General features: G+C 49.8%; 1 protein-coding gene across 1 annotated transcript; it reads right to left on the bottom strand.

The window, feature by feature from the left end:
* Window positions 1–596: 596 nt before the first annotated feature.
* Window positions 597–17880, bottom strand: LOC129082474 (leukocyte immunoglobulin-like receptor subfamily B member 4). The gene is made up of 16 exons (XM_054588169.1): window positions 17847–17880; window positions 17693–17728; window positions 17226–17510; window positions 16777–17079; window positions 16474–16524; window positions 14983–15090; window positions 13077–13119; window positions 12937–12989; window positions 12670–12722; window positions 10365–10502; window positions 4526–4583; window positions 4368–4403; window positions 3896–4180; window positions 3450–3752; window positions 963–1013; window positions 597–817 (listed from the first exon to the last, which is right to left on the bottom strand). The coding sequence occupies exons 1-16, from the start codon at window positions 17878–17880 to the stop codon at window positions 681–683; spliced, it is 1974 nt and encodes a 657-aa protein (XP_054444144.1). The 3' UTR covers window positions 597–680.
* Between the last annotated feature and the right edge of the window lie 5780 nt (window positions 17881–23660).

Below are 23660 nucleotides of genomic sequence, written 5' to 3'. Positions count from 1 at the left end.
CAATCCCCTGTCCCGGCATGTATGGGAGGCGACCCGTCAATGTTCCTGTCTTACCTCGATATTTCTCTCTCTCTCCCTTCCTCTGTCGCCAACAAAACAAAGTTCAATGTCTTCAGTTGGAGATTAAAAAAAAAAATAGTCTTGATTCCAAGTGATGAGGCTTCTGAAGAAAGGCCACAGGTGGTGTTGGAGGAAAAGGACAGGTGTGTGGCATCCAGAGAGGCGCTGGGACATCATTTTGGATTTATCTCTTATGGCTGAATCTTTGTCATGCCAGCTTATTGATTTATTAAAATAGATTGCATGTTTTGAACTGAGTGGAGGGGGACTCTACACATATATCAATGTATATGTAGTTAGAGAAAAAGGAATATATATTCCCTGAAAGTGTAGGGAGGTGTGGACGTAACCATGCCATGTGGCATAAATGCTAATTTAACGGAAATGGGGAAAGTTAGGAACCAGTCGCAAGACTCAGCAATGGTCAGGAGGGAGACAGGCAGAATTTAATGGCAGAAGGGTCCAGACGTTGTCCCTGCATATGAGCGATGACTCCTCCACCTGCCGTGAGCTGCAGGCAGGTCATGCAGCATGTCCCAGACTATCTTCCAGAACCTTCTGGGCACATGACTTCTTTTCCAAGGCTCTACCTCTCTGAACGGTGCACCTTTCCCGTGAGCTCACTTCCTGGCAGCAGCGTGGGCCCTCCTCTCGCTGTCTCGAGCCTGAAGCAGCAGCCCCCCGAGGACCACCAGCACCAAGCCAGCCACGCCCATGCGGATGAGGTTCCCCACTGTGTAGTCTTGGGGGTGGGAGGTTAGGAATTGTGGACAAAGAGGGCACAGGGGTCAGGACAGACTCAAATCTCCCCAGTCTCCCTGGATGTCCACCCAGCGCACCTGTCTCTCCTTGGCAGACATGACCCTCTGCCCCAGCCCTATAACTGAGGACCCTCAACTCACCACTCTTGTTATCTGGGCTGCTCTGTGACGGGCTGATGGTGTCGGCTGCTCCTGAGAACCAAAAAGAAGTATGGCCCATAAGACGTGATGCCACTCAAGCCCCTTGTCCTAAAAACTCTCCCGTTTCTCATGATGTGACTGCTTCCAGCCCCTCGCACACCCCTCCTCTGCTCTGAGGGTCCTGTCTGCCATCATGGATCTTGTCGGTCTCCTGGTGCCTTCTGAGTGTAGACTTTGCTGCTGAGTCCCTTTGAAACACGGGTTGGCTTTGCCCTGAGAATTCAGGCCTGGTGAGAAATATGGCGAACAGAGAGATTTTTGCAGTCTCTCTGCTCATGTGGGAGACTGAACCATCCAAGCTACCTTTTCTGGAGATGAGAGCACCAATGGACTCAGTAGCTGAGGACTCAGGATCCACGGGTTGGTGTCATCTCTGCACACAGTCATGTGTGTGGTAGACGGACAATTCTTGAACTCCAAGTATAGACAAGTTTACAAACAAAACTTAATTGCACCTGAAGTCAAAATCAAACCTTTTAAAGTATCTTTATTAAACACTTCCTTTTAATAAAAGCTTATTTTTCATAATAAATGGATAAATTTCACATAATTCCTGTTAAAACAGGAGTAGATTTGACAAGTCTTACCTTTAAAACTTCTTGAAGGTAAGTAGATTTGATTTACCTTTGGGAAGTCAAAAATGGTTATAACTTAAATTTACTTAATCAAGGATTGCCTGAAAGTTCCCAGAAAACCTGTTCTAATAGAGGGGAGTGGGCAGGGAAGGCAGAGAACAGACAGGAATCTCACACCGAGTCTGGGCAAGAAGCCCCAATTCCTCATGAGCCGTGCATGGTGTCGCTGCCAAGCCTCAAGGCAGCGAAGAGTGTGGAGGATCCAGGTGAGCCCAGGGGCCGTGAAGAATGATGCCCACAGGTGCACACACTTCTCCCCATGGGAGAGTGTCCAGCGGGGACTCCAGCCTCACGCACAGCAGCCCCACCTGGGCCCGAGCTATCTTATGTCCTCTTCTGAGAGAGTTCGGGGACCCCACTCAGGGTCTCTGGAAATGAGCTGCCGAGGGAGTGTTTGTCCTCTCTCCCACCCTCCTGGCCCCTCCTCCTCCTCCTTCAGCCCAGCCCTCTTCCCTGTATTACAAGCCAGGACTAGACACCAAATCTTGCAAACTGGCACCAGGCGAATTCCACAAGGGCATCGGCTTTTGGTGGAGAATCCCACAGATTCTGCATGGAAGCAGGGACAGCTGGCACGCTAATTGGGAATTTCCAAATCCTCGCAGTCTCCTTCATGTTGAGGCTTCCGCTGGCTAAGCTCAGCCCCCCGGGTGCATGTACCTGTTCCCCGACACCCGCATCTCCCTCCACTGTTTAGCCCGTACAAGGTCACAGTTACGGAGAAGGCAGGACAGACCTAGCGTGGGCTGGACCCTGAGCAGGTCTTGGAGCAGCCACCTGTTGGGTGCCCCAGAAAGTCAGAAATGAACACGCTCCTGCAGGTCAAGGCAAGGCGGCTCCCCTTTACTCACATGGGGACAGGTCCTCAGAGCTCGCCTCCCTGGGGAGCTGAGTCCACACGCACGCGCACACCCACACACTCACACCCTACCCTTTCTCCTGGGGCCCTCCTGTGGGGCTGGCCTCTGGGGAGCAGTGCTGCTTTGGCTCTGAGATGGAGACACCAGAAGGCAGTCAGCTGGGACTCTGTCTTGTGGCTCCAGTCAACTCTCACTTGCTCATGGCATCACCCCGACCAAGGCCACCCTCCTCCCGTGCTCAGCCCTTTCTGCGCCAGCAGGGACGCAGGGTCCCAGGGGCGGGAGGTGCTCATGTTTCCAACTCCCATGGGATGAGCCTTCTCTGGAGCCACCTGGCGCTTCCATTCTTTCCATCACGCCTCAGATTTCCTGGGGACAGGGCCTGCTAGAGACCTCGGAGCTCCAAGAGGACAAGAGCAGGCCAGCTCACCCGAGACCAGGAGCTCTGGGGCCTGAAGGTGCATGAAATCCTAGCCCCAGGGGACACTGAGAGCCCCCACCCTTACGCCCTCAGCCCCTGTCAGGGAGCCGAGGGCGGGGGCTGCCTTCTCCCGACTGGAGCCCAGCTGCTCCTCTCTTCCACTGGGCCCTCTGCTCTGACCGCCCCACCTGTCACCTGCCTTCCTTATCCCTCTATAAGCCTCTCCCAATTGCGGGGGAGGGCAAACCATCAGCGCTCCTGGAGCCTGCGGTTCCCCGCCATCTCGCCCTGACACCCAGATCCTGAGACACAGCCTGACGGTGGATGTGTGAGGGGCATTCGACCCTCAGAGAGACTCAGGAGCTCCCTGGGCTGGTCTGTGTCTCTGGCCCAGGAGCCCCTGTGCCCCCGTCACCCCACCTTCTCACATGGGGCTCCCCTCCCAGCAAAGTCCCCAGGAACCTGGCCGGTGCCTCAGTCCAAGGATGGGGCCAGAACAGGACTTTCTCACCTGAGACCAGGAGCTCCAGGGTGTCACTGGGCTGTGACCATATCAGGGGGCTGTTCCTGTAACAGCCATAGCACCTGAGCCTCCACCTGTGGCTTGGAGTCACGGGGACCACAGGGAACAGGGCCTGGACCTGCCCACTGGGGTGTGGCTGTGAGTCCAGGGTCCAGGAGGGCCTGTGTTCTCCTTCCTTAATGAGAACGAACCTCTCAAATTTCTGCCGTGAGCCACACTGGAGGGTCACGTTCCCTCCTGCGGTCACGACAGGGCTGGGCAGGGCTGAGAGGCTGGGTGTGCTGTAGAATCCTAGGAGAGAAGGAGGCAGCGTGGTAAATGGGGCTTAACCTCCTCACATCCCCTAGGGCTGGGCTGTGAGGGGGAGACACCCTGAGAGCATCCCCCTCCCTGAGGGCAGGGCCTGAGGCTGGGACCCCCGAGTGTCCTCTCACCTGTCACCACCAGCTCCAGGGCGTCACTGTGCTCTGACCAGCCAGTGAGGCTGCGATAGGAACAGTGATATCTCCCCACATCATATTCTGTCATGCGTGTGAAGGAGAACACAGCCTTTTCTCCGGGTTCAAGTGTCTTCTGTGTTTCCAAAGACACTGTGTCTCCCTCTTTCTGCAGATGGAATCGCTGGGCCTGCAGGGTCCCCTGACACCAGATGGTCACGGGGCTCCCTCGTGGGATCACAGAGCCTGGCTCAGCCCAGATGGTGGGTTTGGGGAGGGTCCCTGGAAGGAATCAGAGGGTGGATGAGAAGACATTTCCACCCTCAGTCCCCAGATCTCAGCCCCAGGTCCCTCCAAGACATCTCTCATCTGTCAGACACATCTGTTCTTCTGTTTTCCCACCTGCTTGGGAGTTGGTCCCTAGTCCTCAGTGAGGAGAGGGACCTGGGGCCCCTGAGGAAAGACTCACCTACTCGCACTGGGGTCCTCAGGCCCACGCTCAGCCCTGCAAGAGAGTCCCCGTGAGGGATTTGCCCTGAATCCCGAGCAGAACCCTTCTCCTGGGAGCCTTCTGAGTGGTTGGTTTGCTTAGAAACCAGGGGTTTGCCTCCCCCTCTCCCTTCTCACCGAGACAGAGCAGGGCCGTGAGTGTTAGCATCATGAAGTCTTCTCCCTCTGGCCTTGGCTCGACAGCCGGAGGAGGCCAGGGTGCCAGCACAGGGCCAGACAGGCTCACGGGGCGTGGTCACTGGGAGGCTGGTCCTACCTGTCAGGGGGTTGTCATGTCAGCAGCCCACAGGTGAAGGAACAACCTCTCTCCCACAGTCTGAGTCTTATTTTTATATCAAAGCAGCAGTTAGACCTGGAGCCTCCTGAGATACCCATTGCAGGTGAGGGCACGTCCTTCCAGGTCAGAGCCTCCCCCGCGGGGCCCCCTCCCCTTCGGCCTGGCCATCAGCACCTCCCTGTGGGTCCTCCCCAAGAACCGTGGTCACCCAGGCCCTGGAGACGCTCAGGAAGACGGGGTCCCTGTGCCTGCAGAGCTCAGAGCAGCAGAGACACGGTCTCCTTCTCGCTGTGCCGTCCAGGTGCGTGTCGCTGTGACTATGAGCACAAAGGGGAAGTACAGGGAAATAGGGAAGGAAACACGTCAGTTTTACAGCCCCAGATTCTAGGCTTTCTTTTTGTTTCATGTTTTTCCACCACTTCTCTTTTTTCTTAGCAACAGCTACCACCCCTTCCTTTCTGGGAACAAACCTCTGAGTCATTTTTTTCTCTCACTGTCCCTTCTTCCATGGGCAGAGCAGATCCTCCTGATGCCATAGCTTTGGGCTAGACCTTTGACTTGCCGAGGAAAATTCATCTTTGTTGAAATATCTGCATCTCACCAACTTACCTGTGTGGACCAAGCAGGAACGTGGCGATCAGATATTGTCCTTCATTTTTTTTTTTTTTTTAAAGCAAGAGAGCACTTTTAGTTATTTACTTGCTTTTCGATAAGTTGAACTCTTTGGGACATGCAGCATTCCAAGGATTTTCTGTCCAACAGTCTTAGCAGGAAGATTGTTTTGGAATTTGGCGCAAGTTGTGCCGCATTTCCATGCACATGGGGCACCTTTCCCCAGGGGACTCTGGTTTTGTTCAGGTCGCCACCAGCAGCCACTGCGTTGGTCTTTGCTTTGGACTCATCACGAGCGCATCTCTTGCTCAGATAGAATTCTGTTTCAACTCCAGAAATATGCCTTCAGTTTTCAGAAGAGCTGTATGCTCTCTCTGTTGCTGGAGACACCCAACTATCACCAGCCAACACGTCCCAGGACCCCAGAACATCTTCCTGACAAAGTGTCTTTTGAGATGCTCCACTCCCAGCTGGCCCCCAAAGTTCAGTGGCAGGAATGCCACTAATGTTCTGTCTCCCGTCCATTTTTAGAAGTTATTCTGCATCCAAGTCTATGTGGAAACCCTAAGTATGGTTTTCCTGCCTTGAAATACCCTTTTCAGATTTTCATGCCAGCCTATCTATGTGTGTTTGGTCTAAAAAAATATCTGTAAAACCCCTGTCCAATCTCCCATAATTGTTTGGAAGAACTCACTGCATATCTTGGTGGACCAGGAATTAATTCTGTGTGATGATTTTAATTTTCAGATGTAAATTTTTTATAGTTCAGTGATGATTCAGATTCTCTAGTAACTATTATTATTTTTTGGAGCAAGGGAAAGTTTATGCAACAAGAAGATGCCAACAGAGGAGATGGGAGACCTAATGGTACCTCAAATTCATCTTAAGAAAGTACAGAGTTCAGGCTTCTTCTATGCCAAGGAGAGGGGAAACAGGAGGGGCAGAAGGTGACTGATGACTGCAGACATCTGGGCGCCAACGGGGGTATGAAAAAGATTGTGCTAGTTGACGTGATACAATTTCTGTCAAGATACCAATGGCGTATTTCACATAAGTAGGACAAATGTTCCAAAAATTTATATGGAACCACAGGCAATGCCATATAGCCACAGTGATCTTAGGAAAGAAGAACAAAGTTGGAGGAATCACACTACCTGATATCAAACTATACTACAAAGCAATAGTAGTCAAAACAGCCTGATACTGGCATTAAAACAGACACATAGATCAATGGAACAGAATAGAGATCCCAGAAATAAACCCATGCATTTATGATCCATTAAAATTAGACAAAGGGTGCAAAAATATACAATGGTTTTGGAAAAATTGGACAGATACATGCAAAAAAGTGAAGCTAGACCACCTTCTTACACCATACACAAAAATAAATTCTACATGGATTAAAGAGTTAAATGCTAGACTCAAAAACATAAACATCCTAGAAGAAAACATAGACAGTAAAATCTCAGACATTTCTCAAAGCAGAAGAAACAAACAAAAAAATAAACAAATGGGACTACATCAATCTATTTATTCTTAGAAACTAAATATTGGATATGAATCCACTTTACCTAAATTGGATAAAGCTTTTCATAAAGTGCACTTATATTTATTGTGAAAAGATTTCATTCTAAAATAGAGCTGGAGGATATAAAACAGGGAATCTTACATATGGGTTCTCAGGTAAACTAAATTTAAAGACTGAAGGAGTGATTTCCCATAGATTTCTGATTTACGGGAAACTGAAACAACCCTCAACCAATGAACCTCCACCAAGAGCTTCTCCCCATCCTCAAGACAATGAAATTGCTGCTTGAAGTGAATTGTCCCACCCCTTCCTTGTGTTTCTTGCCCATTAATATAGCCTGCCCCAAATCCTCAGTGAACTCACCTGTAGCATGCTACAGTCTGCATGTCTCAAATTGCAGTTCTTCTGCTATTCCCAAATAAACTCAATTTTTGGTCATTGGAGCTTGCCTCAGTTTACCTCTTGTATTTAAGTTGACACTAGAAAATTCAGTGGGATCTGTAGTGATGTCTCATTTCATAACTGATATGGGTTCTAGGTACCATATCTCTCTTTTTTTTTTTTTTTTTTGTCCAGCGCTGCTGGATTTTATACATTTTAAGAATATTCAAGAATAAACTTTTTTGGCTTTATTAATGCTATGGACTGAATGCTTGCAATCCTGCAAATTCATATGAGGGAGCCCTAACCCCCAGTGTGGCTGTAATTTGGAAGTGGAGCCTCTAAGAAGTAGGTTAAATAAGGTATAAGGCTGGGGTTCTGATTCCATAAGATCAGCATCCTTGTAAGAGAAACCAGATAGCTCATTCTTGCTCCCTTTGTTCTCACGCCAAGGAAAGGCCATGAAAGCACACAGGAAGACGTGCCATCTGCAAGCCCAGAGAGAGACCCTACTCTTTGATCTGGAGCTTCCATTCTCCAGGGCTGTAAACAAATAAATGTGTGTTGCGTAAACCCCTTGGTCTATGATATTTTGTTATAGAAGCCTGAGCAGAATAATATAAAAGTTAGTATTAAGACCTGGAAGCAGCTTTGGAACTGGTAGTGGGACGAATGGACACTAGAAAAGTTTTAGGTGCTGTGAATGGACTGCTGGTGGGTATATGGACGTTAATGGTGATTCTAGTGGAGGCTCAGAAAGGAAAGAGGAGATGTGGAGAAAAAGCCTCCACCTTCTCAGAGAGTATATGATGAAGAAAACAGAGTGTTGGTACAATAGAAATATGGGTGGTAGTATCCATTTCAGTGAGTCTTCAGACAAAATGACAAATATGGTAGTAGACAATGGAGAAAGGCGATTTTCATTATACGGTGGCAAAGAACTTGGCTCAATTGTCTTCTAATGTTTCTAGAAGATGGAACTTGGGAAGCATCAAGTGGCATATTCCTAAGCAAAATGCTGACATGTAGCCCAGTTCCTCCTGAATGCCGGTAGTAGCATTTGTGAGGAGAGAGGTGAACTGAAGAATGAACTGTTCAGCAAATGGGCCCAGAAGTTAATGAGCTGGAAAATTCTTGGCTGCTCACGTTGCTACAAACGACAGTGGGTGTGGGAGAGAAGAGCACAGGTGGGGATGGGCTGTCAGTCAGGGAAGAGATGATGGGATTGTTGGAGCAGAAACACCATTCAGACAAGACAGGCTGGGATGATGCAGTTACCTGTCTGCAAACATGTGCTATTATTCTTCAAGGAAAAGAAAGAATGACCCCAAAGACAATTCAGAGATTATCAGGGCTTCCCCATGGACCTCAAAGTTAGAATCCCTTCCTTGGATTCAGCAGATGGTCTCCCCTCCGACCCTTGGGAGTGGGGTCCTCACAGGGAGATGAAGGTGCTAGGCCACCCAGCTGAGCCATGGAGGTAACACTGCCATCCCAGAGCACCTGGAGGGCAGGACATCGAATCTAAGCATGATGCCATACACCTGATACTAATGGAAAATACTATTGGAGGTCAACTGTAATTGAAAAATAACATCAAAAAAAGAAATTGAACCCAAAAGACAGGAGAACAAGATTTCATGAAAGTTGCCTTGCTGGATGTTGAATGTGCTTGGAACCCCTGTCCTTCCGATTTTTCCCTGTTGGGATAGGAATATCTCCCCTTTACCTGCTCAGCATTGCATGTTGGAAGCACCCAACTTGTCTGGGTCACAGGTCCACGACTGCAGAGGAATCCCGCCTTAAAATGAGTCCTATCCCAAGTCTCACCCATGTCTGACATAGACAATACGTAGATGAGACTTTGAACTTTAGACTTGAACGTTGATGCTGGAATGAGTGGAAATTTGGGGCACTGTAGAATGAAAAGAAATGCATTTTGCATGAGAAAAGAAGACGAATTCGGGGAGCTCAGAGAGGGGATGTTGTAGACTGAATACGTATGTACCCGGCCCTCTCAAAATTCATAGTGAAGCCCTTAACCCCCCAAGTGGCTGTATTTGGAGTTGGGGCCTGAGGAATTAATTAAGGTTAAATGAGGTCATAAGGTTGAGGCACTGACCAGATAGGTTAGAGTCCTCAAAAGAAGAGACACTGGGGGGCTTTCCCCCTCACTGACACACACAGGAAAGGCCGTTTACATAGGAGCAAGAGGGCAGCCACCCATGACCCAAGGAGACAGGCTTAGTGGACACCAACCCTGCTGGCAGCTTGGTCTCAGGCATCCAGCCTCCAGAACGATGGAAGAATAGATTTCAGGGGGTTAAACTGCCTAGCCTGTAATCCTTTGGTATGGCAGCTGAGCAGACGAACACAATTCATTTTTCTCTTTTTTATTCTTTCCATGTAAATACACGTCCTTATCACTTTTTTGCTCCTCACTCAAGGACACATTGATTTTAGAGAGAGGGGAAGGGAAGAAGTTAGAGAAGGGGAGAGACACATTGATGTGAAAGAGAAACATCGAACGGTTGTCTCTAGTATGCGCCTGGACTGAGGACCAAATCCACAACCTAGGTATGTGCCCTGCCTGGGAATTGAACCAGCAGCCTTTTGATTTACAGAATAATGTTCCAACCAACTGAGCCACACCAGGCAGGGCCATGTTTTTATCATTTTTTATATCCTTTCATCCACTGTCGTGGGATGAATTTCTTATTCTTTATCTAACTTCTTTAGATGCTCACTTAGGTCGCCGAGTTCTTTCTATACTAATTTCATTTAGGCACTTAATTTTTCCCTTTGATCTTGATGTTTAACATTTGCATGACCATGCAAGTAAGAATATGTGTTGATGTATATGATTAACATTTATCTTTTAAGAGAAAAAATTTCTATCTTCTTTTCAATTTCCTTCTCCCAGTCACTGGTTATGTAGAAGTGTGCTGCTCTTTTTCTAAAAATACGGAGTTCATATTTATCTTCTTCTGCAGAACCAGGTGACTTGTAAGTTCTTGTGATATCTTGCTTGCTTACAGAACATCCTCAGACTTGGGTCAGTAGCTGAACGTCCTTGGGGGCAGCTCCTGTGCCTTCTGGGGTCCCTGCAGCCCCCCTCCTTGGACTGTGGGGTCTGGGTCCTTCCTGGGCTAGTGGACAGCCAGAGCAGCGTACACACTCGGCTCATCTGGGGGCTCCTCTGATGGGGAAGAACGGGGTGCTCTTGTCGCTCGGTTGAGGGTCAAGCGGTTCAGCTGGGCATAGGTCACATCCTGGGGGTATTCAGATGGAGCATCCTGGAGAGGGTAGAGTGAGAAACAGGTGTATGATTGGGCTGGGAGAAGCCAGGGCACCAGGAACAGAAAAGACCCATGTCACTGCCCTCCCCTCCCACTTATCTGTCCTTTGTGTCCAGCAACTCCTCTGACAGGGCAGAAGGCAGGTTGGCCCCCCTCTGCCTGAGCCTTGAGTGGTTCACCTGGGCATGCGTCACTTGCTGGGGGTTTACAGAGTCAGGGCTCTGCTGGGGGGAGGGGGTGGAGACAGGAGGGGGTGGAACTTCTCTCCTTGCTCCACTTGTCCCTCTTCTAATAAGTTTCCACCTAGATACCAGAGAGTTGATTTTGAAATGGAAAGGATATTATATATATGCCTTGTCCAGATACATTTTCATTCATGTTCGTAACACCCAGTCTATGACAGAGCCTTGCAAATAGATATTCCTAGTAAGTGTTTGGCTGACTCACTGAATAAAGGAGTAAACTAATGAGGGGGAAACTAGGCATTTTGGAGGACCTTCATTTAGGCTTTTATTCATCCAGTTTGGTAGATAGATTCATCTATCATGAACATAGAGTGGGTCCAGCTATATCTGGGATTCAATACATTTTGCAACATAAAATACAGAGAATATACACCTGTGTGTGTGTATATATATATATTCTCTATATATGAATACTATATATATATATAGTATTCATATATAGAGAATATATACTCTATATATACTCTCTAAATGCTATGTAGTGTACACATCTGTTTATCTATCTATCTATAGACAGACAGCTACAGACATATAGAGACAGAAACAGAGAAAGAGACAAAGACACAGAGACAGAGAAACACAGAGCAAGACATCGGGAAAGTGACAGAGAAAGGGCACTTGCAGGGGGCCAAGAAGAAGACAGATAGGGGCCTGCCCTCAGGGAGTTCAGGGTTGGGGGTTGGGAACAGACCATAAACAAGGGATAAGGTCATGTGGGAGGATGATGGGCATTAGGGAGAAACAAAATGGTGAAGCACTAGGGAGGGAGGGGAGGCCTGTAAAGGAGCTGCTTTAGTTACCACAGAGGTCCTCCACCCAGAAGAATGGACATATTTCATAGGACGAGTGTTTTCAAGGCTTTTCCATGTACTTGAGGATGTTTGGCAGCATTCCTGGTCACTAGGTGCCATTGGCGTCTCCCTCCGAGCTATGACAAACAAAATGTCTCCAGATGTTGGTGTGAGAAACACTTCTGGATTTGAGGTGGAGAAGTATGAACATTGAAGGAGAAACAACTCTTTGGGGAAGATTTAAGACTTGTTTGTGTGATGTTAAAATGCCTGCTGGATGGACAATAGAGATGGCTCTATTGTCTTTGTTTGAGGTTGGGACTCAGGCAAGAGGTCAGAGATGGAAATAATTGTGGATTCATGAACATAGAGAGGGTCCAGCAATATCTGGGATTCAGTAAACTTTGCAATATAAAGTACAGAGTTGTCTCAAGGTGAGGTCAACAAGACAGCCAGCGGACTTCCTGTGGGAGTATGAGACTGATGCATCTAAATCCACAAGGCTGGAAGGAAGGGAGAAAACAGAGATAAAGGAAGGCTAGTCTATGGAGGGCTTTGTGGGAACAAGAGAAGGCATGCTGGGCCCTGGTCAGTGTGACTCAGTTGATTGGAGTGTTGTCCTATAGACAGAAGGGTTTGGGTTTGATCCTCAGTTGGGGTACATGGGAGAAGACAACCAACTGATGTCTCTCGCTCTCTCTCCCTCTCCCCCCTCCCCCCTTCCTCCCTCCCTCCCTTCCCTTCTTTCTGAAGTCAATGAAAATATGTTCTCAGGTAAGAATTTAAAAAAAGGCATGCCAGCCAGATACCACCAGTAGGGTCTCAAACCCTACAAGCCTTATTGTGTAGAGACTGTACAACTATCTAGGGAAGCACTACCATCCTGAGATATGGATAACCAAGAATCAAAGAGACCCAAGTAGGAGAAGCAAGAAGAAGGGGCCCACATGGTCCCAGAAAAACCACTGAGAAGTGGTGTTCCAGCAGCCTGCCCCTATTGCTTTCAGGAGGAGGGCAATGTCAGAAGATGCTGAGAGAGCTGAGTGATAACAGGAGGGAGAAGCATCCTAGGAATTTATCTCATTAACAAGTCTATGGTGGGTGCCCTGGGCAGGGCAGGGGTCTTACCTCACTGTCCATCCCTTTGTCCTCTTCAGATTGGGTATCTCTTATGGAAGCACCTAGAGAAGGAGAAGATTCTTTCTCATGGCAAGATCCCTAGAATCTCTTGATCCCACACACCCCTCCTGATCTTAGGTGGGGAGGCTGAGGTTCATCGAGGAGCAGGGATGTGCCTAGGACCACACAGATTTGGGATTTTCATGCTTGCTCACCCCTAAGGCCAGAACCCTTCCCAACTACTCTTCTTGCTGCTGTTTCCCACAAACACCTCACCTCCTCTCTGACTGCACTGGTTCTCCACCTGAACATGAGCTGTGGAGCTGGAGCTGAGCAAGAAGAACAGGAGGGTTAGGCAGTGGTGAAGGAGCTACAAGTGGAGGAGAGGTCTAGGGAGGTTTGGGGGAAGAAATTACCTTTTCTGTAGTGCTCTGGTCTTAATTTCAGGGTCTGAAGCACCTGCACAGAGTTAGGAATTAGTTTCTAAACTATCCCAGAATCCATCCCTGGGGCTGCATTGAGATCTCAGCAGCCGTGATCCCCACAATCCCCACCCCAGTCCACTGGGAATTCAACATAAACAAAATTAAATGGTAGCACCCAAAACTTGTATGGTTGATCTAAGTAAGTTGTTATGAACCTGAAAGAACATTTTCAAAAGTCTGTCTGTTCTTATGAAATCCCTCATTCTCATAGAGGATGGTATTTAGAAGCCAAGATCTGGATGATAGGTGTGCTTATATCTAGTGGATTGTCACTGCGTCTAGGTCAGAACTGGTGCACACAGTACAAACACTTATACCTGTAACTATTTCTATGCCAATTGATGTGCGTACGCACGCACACACACTCACACGCACGAAGACTTTATGTATTTGTTTTTAGAGACAGGGGAAGAGAGGGAGAAAGAGAGGGAGAGAAAGACTAATCGGTTGCCCCTAGTGGGGACCTGGCAACCCAAGCATGTGCCCTGACTGGGAATTGACATGGCAATCCCTTGGTTTACAGGACAATGGCCAACCCACTGAGCCACACCAGTCTGGGCTATATATTTATTTTTAATGAGGTCATTCTGTAACAGAGAATGAAAAGTGTATGATCTTTATGCAGCATTGTACTAACCAGAATTAAATGTACTAACCAATAAACTAACAAATCTGTTGGAACAAAAAGAGGAACAAAATTTTTTTGCGTACAACCCTCTTTTAGACTCCATTTTACTCCATCACAGGAACCCTGCCCAGAAAGGAGCTGGTAGACCACAGAAATTTGGCTGATACTGAAATGTTGACACCAAGATCTTTGTTGGAACCAACAACCACACTGCCTATGCATTCCCACTGCCCTTCCCTCTCCTTAGAAAAGCCACGGACTTGACCAGAGATGTTAAGCTTTTTTGTTGTTGTTGTTGTTGTTGTTTTGTTTGTTTTTTTGTTTTAAGGACAGGAGTCGGCCATCTTTTTGGATCGCCAGCACCTGAGTAAACCTCTTTCTTTTTCACCAGCACCTGTCTCACAAGTATTTGCTTTCATTGCAGCAGGCAGCCGAACCTGGGTTTGGAAACAACACTGACGTTTTCTTTTTCTTTTTTTAAGTTGCTTTTTATAGAGAGAGGAAGTGAGGCGGGGAGAGATCAGTTGGCTGCCTCCTTGTGTGCTCCCCAAGAGGGGATCAAACATGCAACCTGGGTATGTGCACTGATGGGGAATCAAACCCTCGACCTTTCAGTCTATGGGATGACGCTCCAACCAACTGAGCCACACCAGCCAGGGCAACAATACTGACATTTTCGATTCTAATGGAACACCTCAACTTGTCCCAGCTAACTGCCTTTGCACATTTTTCAATCCTTCATGGGCATTTAACCCTGTGTATTTACATATTTTCAGAAAACAATGGATCTCCTAACCACTCCAACTTCCACCCCCATTCCTCATCACCATGTCCACGCTCCACCGCTCTTGCCTGCAGCATGACAATGGCACCTCCTTGTGGCTCCCCGCCCCCTCACCAGCATGGTCCCTCAGCGTCTGGGTACCCCCTGCTACCTCCCCACAGGACCCCTCTCCTGACAACTGTACTTCCATGGGAATCTCAGATCCCTGCCCCCAGAGGATTATCAATGGAAGTTGGGATATAAAGAGCTTTCTAGGAATCTTTGATTGTTTAATTAGGAAAATTTTCAAAGCTGAATATTATGGGGGGGGGGTGTTTTCGGAGCCATATTTTTGCTGGTGCCCTAGGAAGTCACTTCCTAGGTCTTTAGAGGAAGGTCACACCTCTCATGCAGGCCAGGTAGACCAGGTCTCCCCATCTACTCACCTGACTTTCTGTGTTTCTTTTGGTGCTTGAGGAGGAAGAGGAGGAAAAAGAGCAGCAGGATGAAGGTCACAGAGATTCCAATCAAAACTACCTGGTATGTTTGAAGACCTTGAACACAAGGATGTCATCGATGAGCTGATGATACCACTTAAATGTGTGCTGGGCACACTTGGGGGTCTGTGAATTAATTGCCTCTAACCCTCATAACGACCAAGCCATAAGTGAACGCCAGTCTCCCATCCACTCATTTCACAAATGAGGAAACTGAAGCTCAGAGAGATCCATCGGGTGTCCCAGGTCACCTAGTCGTGAACGGGCAGAGCTGGAATTTCAGCCCGGGACCGCGGGATCTCTTGTGCTCCACTCATGGTGCCACCAGACAGGCACCACTTTGGGCTCTGCGGGCTGGTCCCCTGATTGGAACGGCCTGTCCCCTGGCTCCTGTGTGCCCCAGCCCTCTCCTTTACTTAGCACTGAAAGTGCCTTCCCCCTGTAACCCCCACTCACAACCCATTGGAGGCTGTGGGGGACCTAAATGGGACCCCGCAGAGCCAGGGTCTGTGTGGAATGACCTCTGTGACCTTCCCCATCCCGACATCCAGCTAAGACCTGTTCGCTGTCCTGCAGACCCCACACTCTCACATGGGGCCTCCTTGAACGTTTCTGAGTGTGTATCTGGGAGGGGACGTGAGGGTGGAGCTGGCATTGCCTGAGCACCCGTCCCATGCTGAGGGCGCCCCTAACTATCTTAGCAAAACTGTGAGGGGGGACTCAGAGAAGGAATGTGGCTCATCCCAAGTCCCATAACCAGGAAGCAGCATCTACAGGTGTTGATGTCCCATAGAGCCTGGCTTCCAAGTCCTTGCGGATTTCTGTTTGATTTTGATGTTTTTCCTTCAGTAAGAATGGGCTGAGCACCACAGGCTGATTGGAAAGCACTCAGGATGCCACCCGGGCCATAGGCCTGTTGGTCCCTAACACCCCAAACACCCAACACTGCCTGCCCTTCACTTCTTCAGACCAGCGTGGTGCCTGCAGGGTCAGAAGTGAGGTGTCTTTTGAGGTCTGAGCCAGGACTCTCCTCTATGGCAGGGGGAGAAACTGAGGCTTAGATGGAAAGGGACGTGTCCAAAATCACCACCTTGGGGAGCACTGAGACGCCCGCCCCCTACACTGGGTACCGCTGTACGTCATCAACCACGGATGGAGAGTTAGGAGCTGGGTCCTGCCTTCTCCCCTTTTAAACTCGGCTGTTCCTCCCCTAAGCTGGGCCCCCACATCTTCCTGTGCCCTGACAGCCCCGCCAATCATGTCCCAGACTCAGAGCCCCTGGTGTCCTGTGGTTACCCCCAGCATCTCTGCTTGACTCCCAGTCCCCAGAAGACAAGCCCATCTCTGAGGATCTGAGGGGGCATAAGTTTCTCTGAGAGACTCATGGTCGCCCTGGCCTGGTCCGTGCTCCCTGTGAGCCATGAGGCCCCAGTGACTCACCAGGTGTTGAGGTGAGCCCCGTGGGTGGGGGGCTGGGGCTCCCAGAGGGTCCTGGGGAAGGGACAAAAGGATGGTGAGAGTCTGGAACTCCCCACAGAGGCCCAGTATTTGCTCACACTCTTCTCCTTCCCTGTGGGCATCTCCCCACACACCTGGAGAATTCTAGTGACAGGCATGTAGAATGGGCAGGCCCCTGCTGTTCTCCATCAGTCTGCGGGGAAGACCCTTGTCCCCTCACTTCCATCCCGGACTGGGGTTCTCCTGATCATAGGAACACAAAGAAAATGGGTTTTGGCTTCTTACCTGAGATCAGGAGCTCCAGGGAATCACTGGGCAGTGACCACACTTGGGGTCTGTTCCTGTAATATCCATAGCATCTGAACCTCCACCTGTGGCTGCGGGTCACAGGGCCCACAGGGAACCAGGCCTGGAACTGCCCACTGGGGTGTCGCTGTGAGTCCAGGGCCCAGAAGAACCTGCGTTCTCCTTCCTTCATCAGAATGAACCTGCCAAATCCCTGCCCTGAGCCACACTGGAGGGTCACGTTCCCTCCTGAGGTCACGACAGGGCTGGGCAGGGCTGAGAGGCTGGGTTCACTGTTGTAGGCTCCTAGGAGAGAAGGAGGCAGTGAGGTAGATGGGGCTCACACCTCCTTCATGTCCCCCAGGGCTGGGCTGTGAGAGGGACACCCTGAGAGCATCCCCCTCCCTGAGGGCAGAGCCTGAGGCTGGGACCCCTGAGTGTCCTCTCACCTGTCACCACCAGCTCCAGGGGGTCACTGCGCTCTGACCAGTCAGGGGGGCTGTGATGGTAACAGCGATATAACCCTGCAGTGCGCTCTGTCATCTGTGTGATGGAGAACTTGGCCTTGTCCCTGGGACCCAGTGGCTTCTGTGTGGCCCAAAGCAATGAGGTTCCCTCTTTATCCAGTCGGAACTCCTGGGCCTGCCGAGTCCCCTGACACCAGATGGTCACAGGGCTCCCCCAGGGGATCACAGGGCCTGGCTCCGCCCAGATGGTGGGTTTGGGGAGGGTCCCTGGAAGGAATCAGAGGCTGAGACACAAGACATGTCCCCAGTGCCCAGCTCTCAGCCTCCAGCATCCCAGATGTCCGTCATCTGCCAGCCCAGAGCTGCTGTTCTTCATCCCCAACTTCCCAGGGGATGGCTCCTTGTCCCCAGTGGGGAATGACACCTGGGACCCCTGGGAACAGACTCACCTGCCTGCACTGGGGTCCTCAGGCCCACGCTCAGCCCTGCAAGAGAGTCCCTGTGAGGGATTTGCCCTGAGTCCTGAGCAGAGCCCCCCTCCCCGGGAGCCCCCTGAGCCCTGGGTCCTGACAGAGCAGGGCTCCCCCTCCCCCCAACACTCACCGAGGCAGAGCAGGGCCATGAGTGTGGGGGGCATGGTCTCCTCTCTGAACCCAGCTGTGCAAGAGGAAGAGACCACGGAGTCTTCGGGGTGGACAGACACACTGGGTGTGGCCACTGGGAGGCTGGATGTCCCTGTCATGTGGTTGTCACACCAGCAAACCCACAAAAAGAGGAACAGTGCCTTCCCAGCAGCTTGTTTGTTTCCAGGATCAAGCAGCAAACTGACTTGGAGCCTCTTGAGACGCTCTTGCAGGTGAGGTGACCCAGGCACGTCCTTCCAGGTCAGAGCCTCCCCCGCGGGGTCCCCTCCTCCTCCACCCGGCCATCGGCACCTCCTTGTGGGTTCTCCCCCTGGACAGTGGTCACCCAGGTCCTGGAGATGCTCAGGGAGATGGGGGTCCCTGTGCCTGCAGAGCTCAGAGCAGCAAAGACATGGTCTCCTTCTCACTGTGCCGTCCCGGCGTGTGTCGCTGTGACCATGAGCACAAAGGACACATACAGGGGAGTGGGGGAAGGACACATGCCCCTCCCCCTGGCCCAGAGTGTGGCTTTCTTCCTATCACAGCCCAGTTCATGAACTTTCTTCTCTCTCTCTCTCTCTCTCTCTCTCTCTCTCTTTGAACACCATCCACCATACCTTCCAGGAAACAAGGCTCTGAGTCACTTTGTTCTTCGGTGCCCCTTGCTCCTCAAGCAGAGCCCTCTTCCTCTTTCTGTGATCTTGCACGTAAGCTTTAGGGGGCTTCTATTGGGGTTAGAGGTTATTTTTTTAATTTTTAATTTATTGATTGATTTGAGTGCGGGTGGTGGAGGAGAGAGAGAGAGAAATTTGTTGTTCCGTTTATTGATACATTCATTGGTTGCTTCTTGTATGCACCCTGGCTGGGCATCACCACAGCCTTGGCGCATTGGGATGCTGCTCTAACTAAATGAGCTACCTGGCCCGGGCATTAGAGGTTCATTTTTAAAGAAAAAGGTGACCGTTATGAAAATATTCACCTCTCATCTGCCGCTTGTGTGACCCAAACAATAACATCTTGTCTGTGTCCTTGTTGGGATCATGTTGTCACCAACTCCTCTCCCCAGCATGGCCGCCAGTGCCCCAGTTCCTGGTTCCAGAGAGGAATTCAGTCCCAGTTAACCTTCACCCCAGGTGCCGACAGGAGAAGCTCATGGTGTCGGGCTCCACAGCGAAGATAAACGTGCGCTGCCTCCACTCCAGAACCCTGTGGGCTTCAGTTACCTTAAGCGCTGCACACAGCATTTCTCAAATATGAAAAAATAGTCATTTTCAGGAAAAGAGAAGCAGAAATTCCCCAGAGAGTCAGAAAATCGCAAGAAAGAAGAGAGAACAAAGGTGAGCAGCAGCCAGTGCCTGGGGCCGTCAAAGGGTTGTAGAACGGAGGTTTCCCCTTCTGCAGACATAGGGAGGGACCCCACGTTCTCACAGGAAGAGGGTGGTCAGAGCTTCAGGCAAAGGTTGGAAGCTGTGGTCCCCTACTTTCTGTGTGTGGGTAGGCATTGGGCTAGCTCTGCTCACTGACACACCCCATTGTTAGCACTGAGTGTGTGGGAAACAGGCTTTTTGCAGCTTTTTTGGTGACATGAGTGTGTGTCCCACGTGTGAGTGTGAGGTCAGCTTTACCCATCCCTGCCTAAGACAATGCTGAGCAGGTGCTGAACCTGAGGGAGTGGACAGCATGGGGCAGGGGCAGCGGCCACAGGCCCTGGTCAGCCTGAGTCCCAGGACAGCCCTGGGGAACCTGTGGAAGGCCACGTATGTGTGGGGAGAGACCTCCTACAAGTACGGACAGTAGAGAGACCCTAACAATGACAGAGTGCTGTGGGAGGCCATGTACTAATACCGGAGGCTGTCAAGCCCAATGAAAGAGAATCAGTAGGAAATATGAGAGCAAATTTAAATTAAGCCTGTTTACATATCTGTAAAAAAAAGGGGGGCTATTAAATTTTTCAGGCAAGAGGATGGATTATAATTGCAGAAGAGTAAGAAGTTATTGAGAATATTTAGAAATTTTAGAGATGAACAATGCAATAGAATGGACACATTCAAAAAAACGTATCCCATCAAGGGCTAAACACAGCTGAAAAACACTTACGAAAGCCGAGTGCCATGTTGAGGAAATTTCCAGAATGCAGTGCAGAGAGACCGGAAGTGGAGATTCAAAACACTTGGGGACCAGAATGAGAAGGATAAATGTCACATCTACTGTAAGTTAGAAGGAAAAAAGTGAAAATGACATCTAATAACAATTCAAGAGATAAATCATTGAACCCTTGACAGACATGAGGAAAGACTGACTAAGTGTTAGGGTGTATATATTTAAAAATAAAATCTGCATCTTGACCCTTCTGGTAGACGAAGAAAATCAAGGGGCGTTTGAGAGGGTGGGGAGAACTTTTTCAATGCACACCCTCTCCCCAGGTGACACCAAATTGAAAGGGAGAGGGGAGAGTGAGTGCGTGGCATCCGCAGCCGTGGGATTCTGCACCTACAGAAAACCCGGCGGCAGGGTGGGGGGTTGCAAACCATATATTGGACACACGGTTACTATCCAAAATATGTAAAGAATTCATACAACTCAATAGTAAAAAACAGTATGATTACAAATGGGCAGAGGAACTAAATATTTTTCCAGAGAAGACTTACAAAGGGCCAACAGGCACAGGAAATGATGCTCAACATCATTAATCATCAAGGAAGTGCAGATCAAAACCACAATGCGCTATCACCTCACATCTATTGGAGGTAAGTAGTATTGGTAAGAATGCGGAGCTAAGGCAAGGCTTGCGTACTGTTAAAGGGAATGTAAATTGATGCAGCCACCATGGAAAGGAGTACGGAGGTTCCTTACAAAGTTAAAAATATAGAGCAATCGTAGGATTCAGCAATTTTACTTCTGGGTATGTAGCCAAAGGAAATGAAAACAGGATACCCAAGAGATATCTCTACTACCATGTTTACTGTAGCATTATTCACAATCGCTAAGCTATGGAACCAACCGAGGTGCCTATCAACGGATGAAGTTACCCATACAGATAGGTATACAATGGAATATTATTCTATCATGAGGAAGAAGGGAATTCTGTCATTTGCAACACCAAGGGCTGGGCCTTGAGGACATTACGCTAAATCAGATCAGTCAGGTCCAGAACGACAAATATTGTCTGATAGCCCTAATACGTGGAATCCAAGAGTTGAACTTATAAAAACATAGATTTGAGTGGTGGTTACCAGGGGCTGGGGGTGAGGAATAGGACAGAGGTGGTTTAAGGAGGCAAACATAACAACAAATAGGTAAGCCCTAGAGATCTAACACACAGATGACAACATTGTATTCTAACCACCAGAATCGCTCAGAGACAAGAACTTCATTCCAACTGCTAAAAAGAAAAGATAATTATGTGACATGATAGAGGTGCTAATGACCGCTACCAGGGAATCATATTACAGTACATAAATGTATCCGATTAACATGTGGTACGCCTTAAATTTAGACAATGGTGTATGTCTAATATATTTCAATTTAAAAACAAAGAGAGGACATTATTTAAGGGTATACATGGGAACGAAGGAGGCATAACCATGACAGAGAGAATTGAATGAACCCCCGTGCCCTTACTTCCGGGATGTGGTACGTGGGAGGCTGGCTGACGGCCGCACAGAGACCCCACGTCCTAATCTCCGGAGCCCACGAACGGTTTGCTTACGGGGCAAACAGAGGGGCAGCGTGATAGATAAGGGCCCAGAGGTAAGGAAGTTACCGCGCATTCTCCAGGGAGCCCTAATGTAGTCACAGGGTCCTTGAACGTGGACGGGGAAGGCAGGACGGTGAAGGTCAGAGACAGGGATGTGATGATGGGAACGGGGTTCGGGAGATGCACGTGAGGAGGACTTGACCCGCCTCTGCTGGCGTGGAAGGCGGAGGAGGAGCCCTGAGCGGAGGAAGGCGGTGACCGGCGGACGCTGGCAGAGGCGAGGCAGGACCTCCCCCTCCAGACTCCGGAGGACACAGCTCTGCAGACCTAGTTGTTTTGGCCCAGAGGGACCTGGGCCAACGAGCAGTTACAGACCTAGAGGATCATGAATGTGGCTGTGTTGAGCATGAAATATGTGGGAACTTGTTTCAGGAGCAATGAAAAATGGGAAGAAGGGCAAGATGCAGGACAACATACATCCTGTGCTAATTGTTCTTAAGCAAGTTGGTAAAATAAAACTGTGTGTCTGTTTACCTGTTTTTCACGTATTATTTTTTCATTATGAAAACCAGAAACTAACAAAAATAGTTGCCTCCGATATGTGGGAGGACAGGGTGAAGGGCATAGAATCAAAGGGTCGTCTCCAAGCGTACCATTCTAGGCAGTTGTAACTTCTGAAACCTGAATGTATTCTACCTACTCAAGGCACAATGAAGTCACAAAATTTGACAAAAACACATTCTGACGGGAACATAGACACCTGAAAATAAATATGACCTCATATTCGATAACCACAACCACAGGGTAAAACACGAAAAGGAACTATATGAATTTTCCAGGAACTGGGTTTTTGTATGAGGAACACAGGTGCAACATAAATAAACCCTGTAATGTTACACCAGGTGAGAAATACCTGTGCGGACTGGCACTGTGCATCCTCCCTGATACTAAGTGGTCCATACAGAATGAAGCCCCTGAGGTCACATAAAACCAAGTCATGCTTTCTTAATATTGTTCCCAATAAAAGAACCCAAGGACTTGGGGGGCCCCGTCCAGAACAGGAGCACAGATAGGCCCAGGCGCCCCATCAGTCTAGAAAGCGCGATGGGGCACAGCTAAGGAGTGGGGATGTCTCAGAAAGCACAGCAGGAAGCTGAAGGGACCTTCTGTGGCCAAGTCTAGGGAGCTGAACAGCCTCCTTACAGGAAGGAGACCCCTGCTCGAGCAGGATGCAGGCACCTCGCAGGCAGCGCCTGCAGTAGGGGAGCCCCTTCCTCCCTGAGAGGGACTCAGATCGCGAGCAGAGAGGGGTGGGCCCTTCCCTGAAGAGGAGAAGCCCCAGTGAGAGCAAAGTGAGCCTCCCCTCACCGTCTGCTGTCTGTGCGGGGAACAGGGGAGCGGGGGAGTCTCCCTGCCCCGCCCTGTTCTGTGGGAGTTGGGGTGACTGGGACTTGTCCTGTCCTGCATCCCCCACCATGCTGGGACCCAGCGCTAGTGCAGCCAGCTACACAACAGCGTCTGAGGGTCAAGCCGCGTCCCCCAGACCCTGGGCACCACAGCGTGCCAGCTGGGCTTCCAACTCTGGAGGTCAAGGTTTGGGTGAAGTGTCAGGGGGTGAGGTCAGAGGCTTGTAAGGACACCTGTGCCCCATTTTCCAGAAGCTTGGGGGCGTCCTGACAGCACAGAGTGTCAGACGGCAGGCTCACGCGATTCCTCGTGCTGCTGTGACGAATCAGCACCCGCGTCCTGGCTCACAGCAACACAGATTTCTTATCTCACGGTCCTGGAGGTTGGAAGTCTGACACGAGTTGACCTTGTGGTGTCTGCAGGGCTGCACTCGCCCCTTGGGGCTCCAGCGAGAATCGTCCCTTGTCTTCCGGTGTCTAGAGACCCCGCAATCTGTGACATGCAGCCCCGTCAACCTCCCTTGTCTTCAAAGCCAGCCCTGCCGCTGGCATCACGGGGCCGCCGTGTCTGCCTCCTCCTCCACGTCTGAGGAGCCTGTGATGCCATTGGCTGCTGTGAGCCATGCTGTTGTGGAGACGTGTGTACATCGATGGAAGGTCCCGCTTTCATGTCCCTGCACGCGAACCCGGA

Source organism: Pteronotus mesoamericanus, unplaced genomic scaffold, assembly GCF_021234165.1.
Source record: "Pteronotus mesoamericanus isolate MK-2021 breed Mesoamerican mustached bat unplaced genomic scaffold, CSHL_Meso_final scaffold_128, whole genome shotgun sequence".
Lineage (NCBI taxonomy): Eukaryota > Metazoa > Chordata > Mammalia > Chiroptera > Mormoopidae > Pteronotus > Pteronotus mesoamericanus.
Note: the sequence above shows the minus strand (reverse complement) of the source record. Positions and strands in the feature narration are given on the sequence as shown.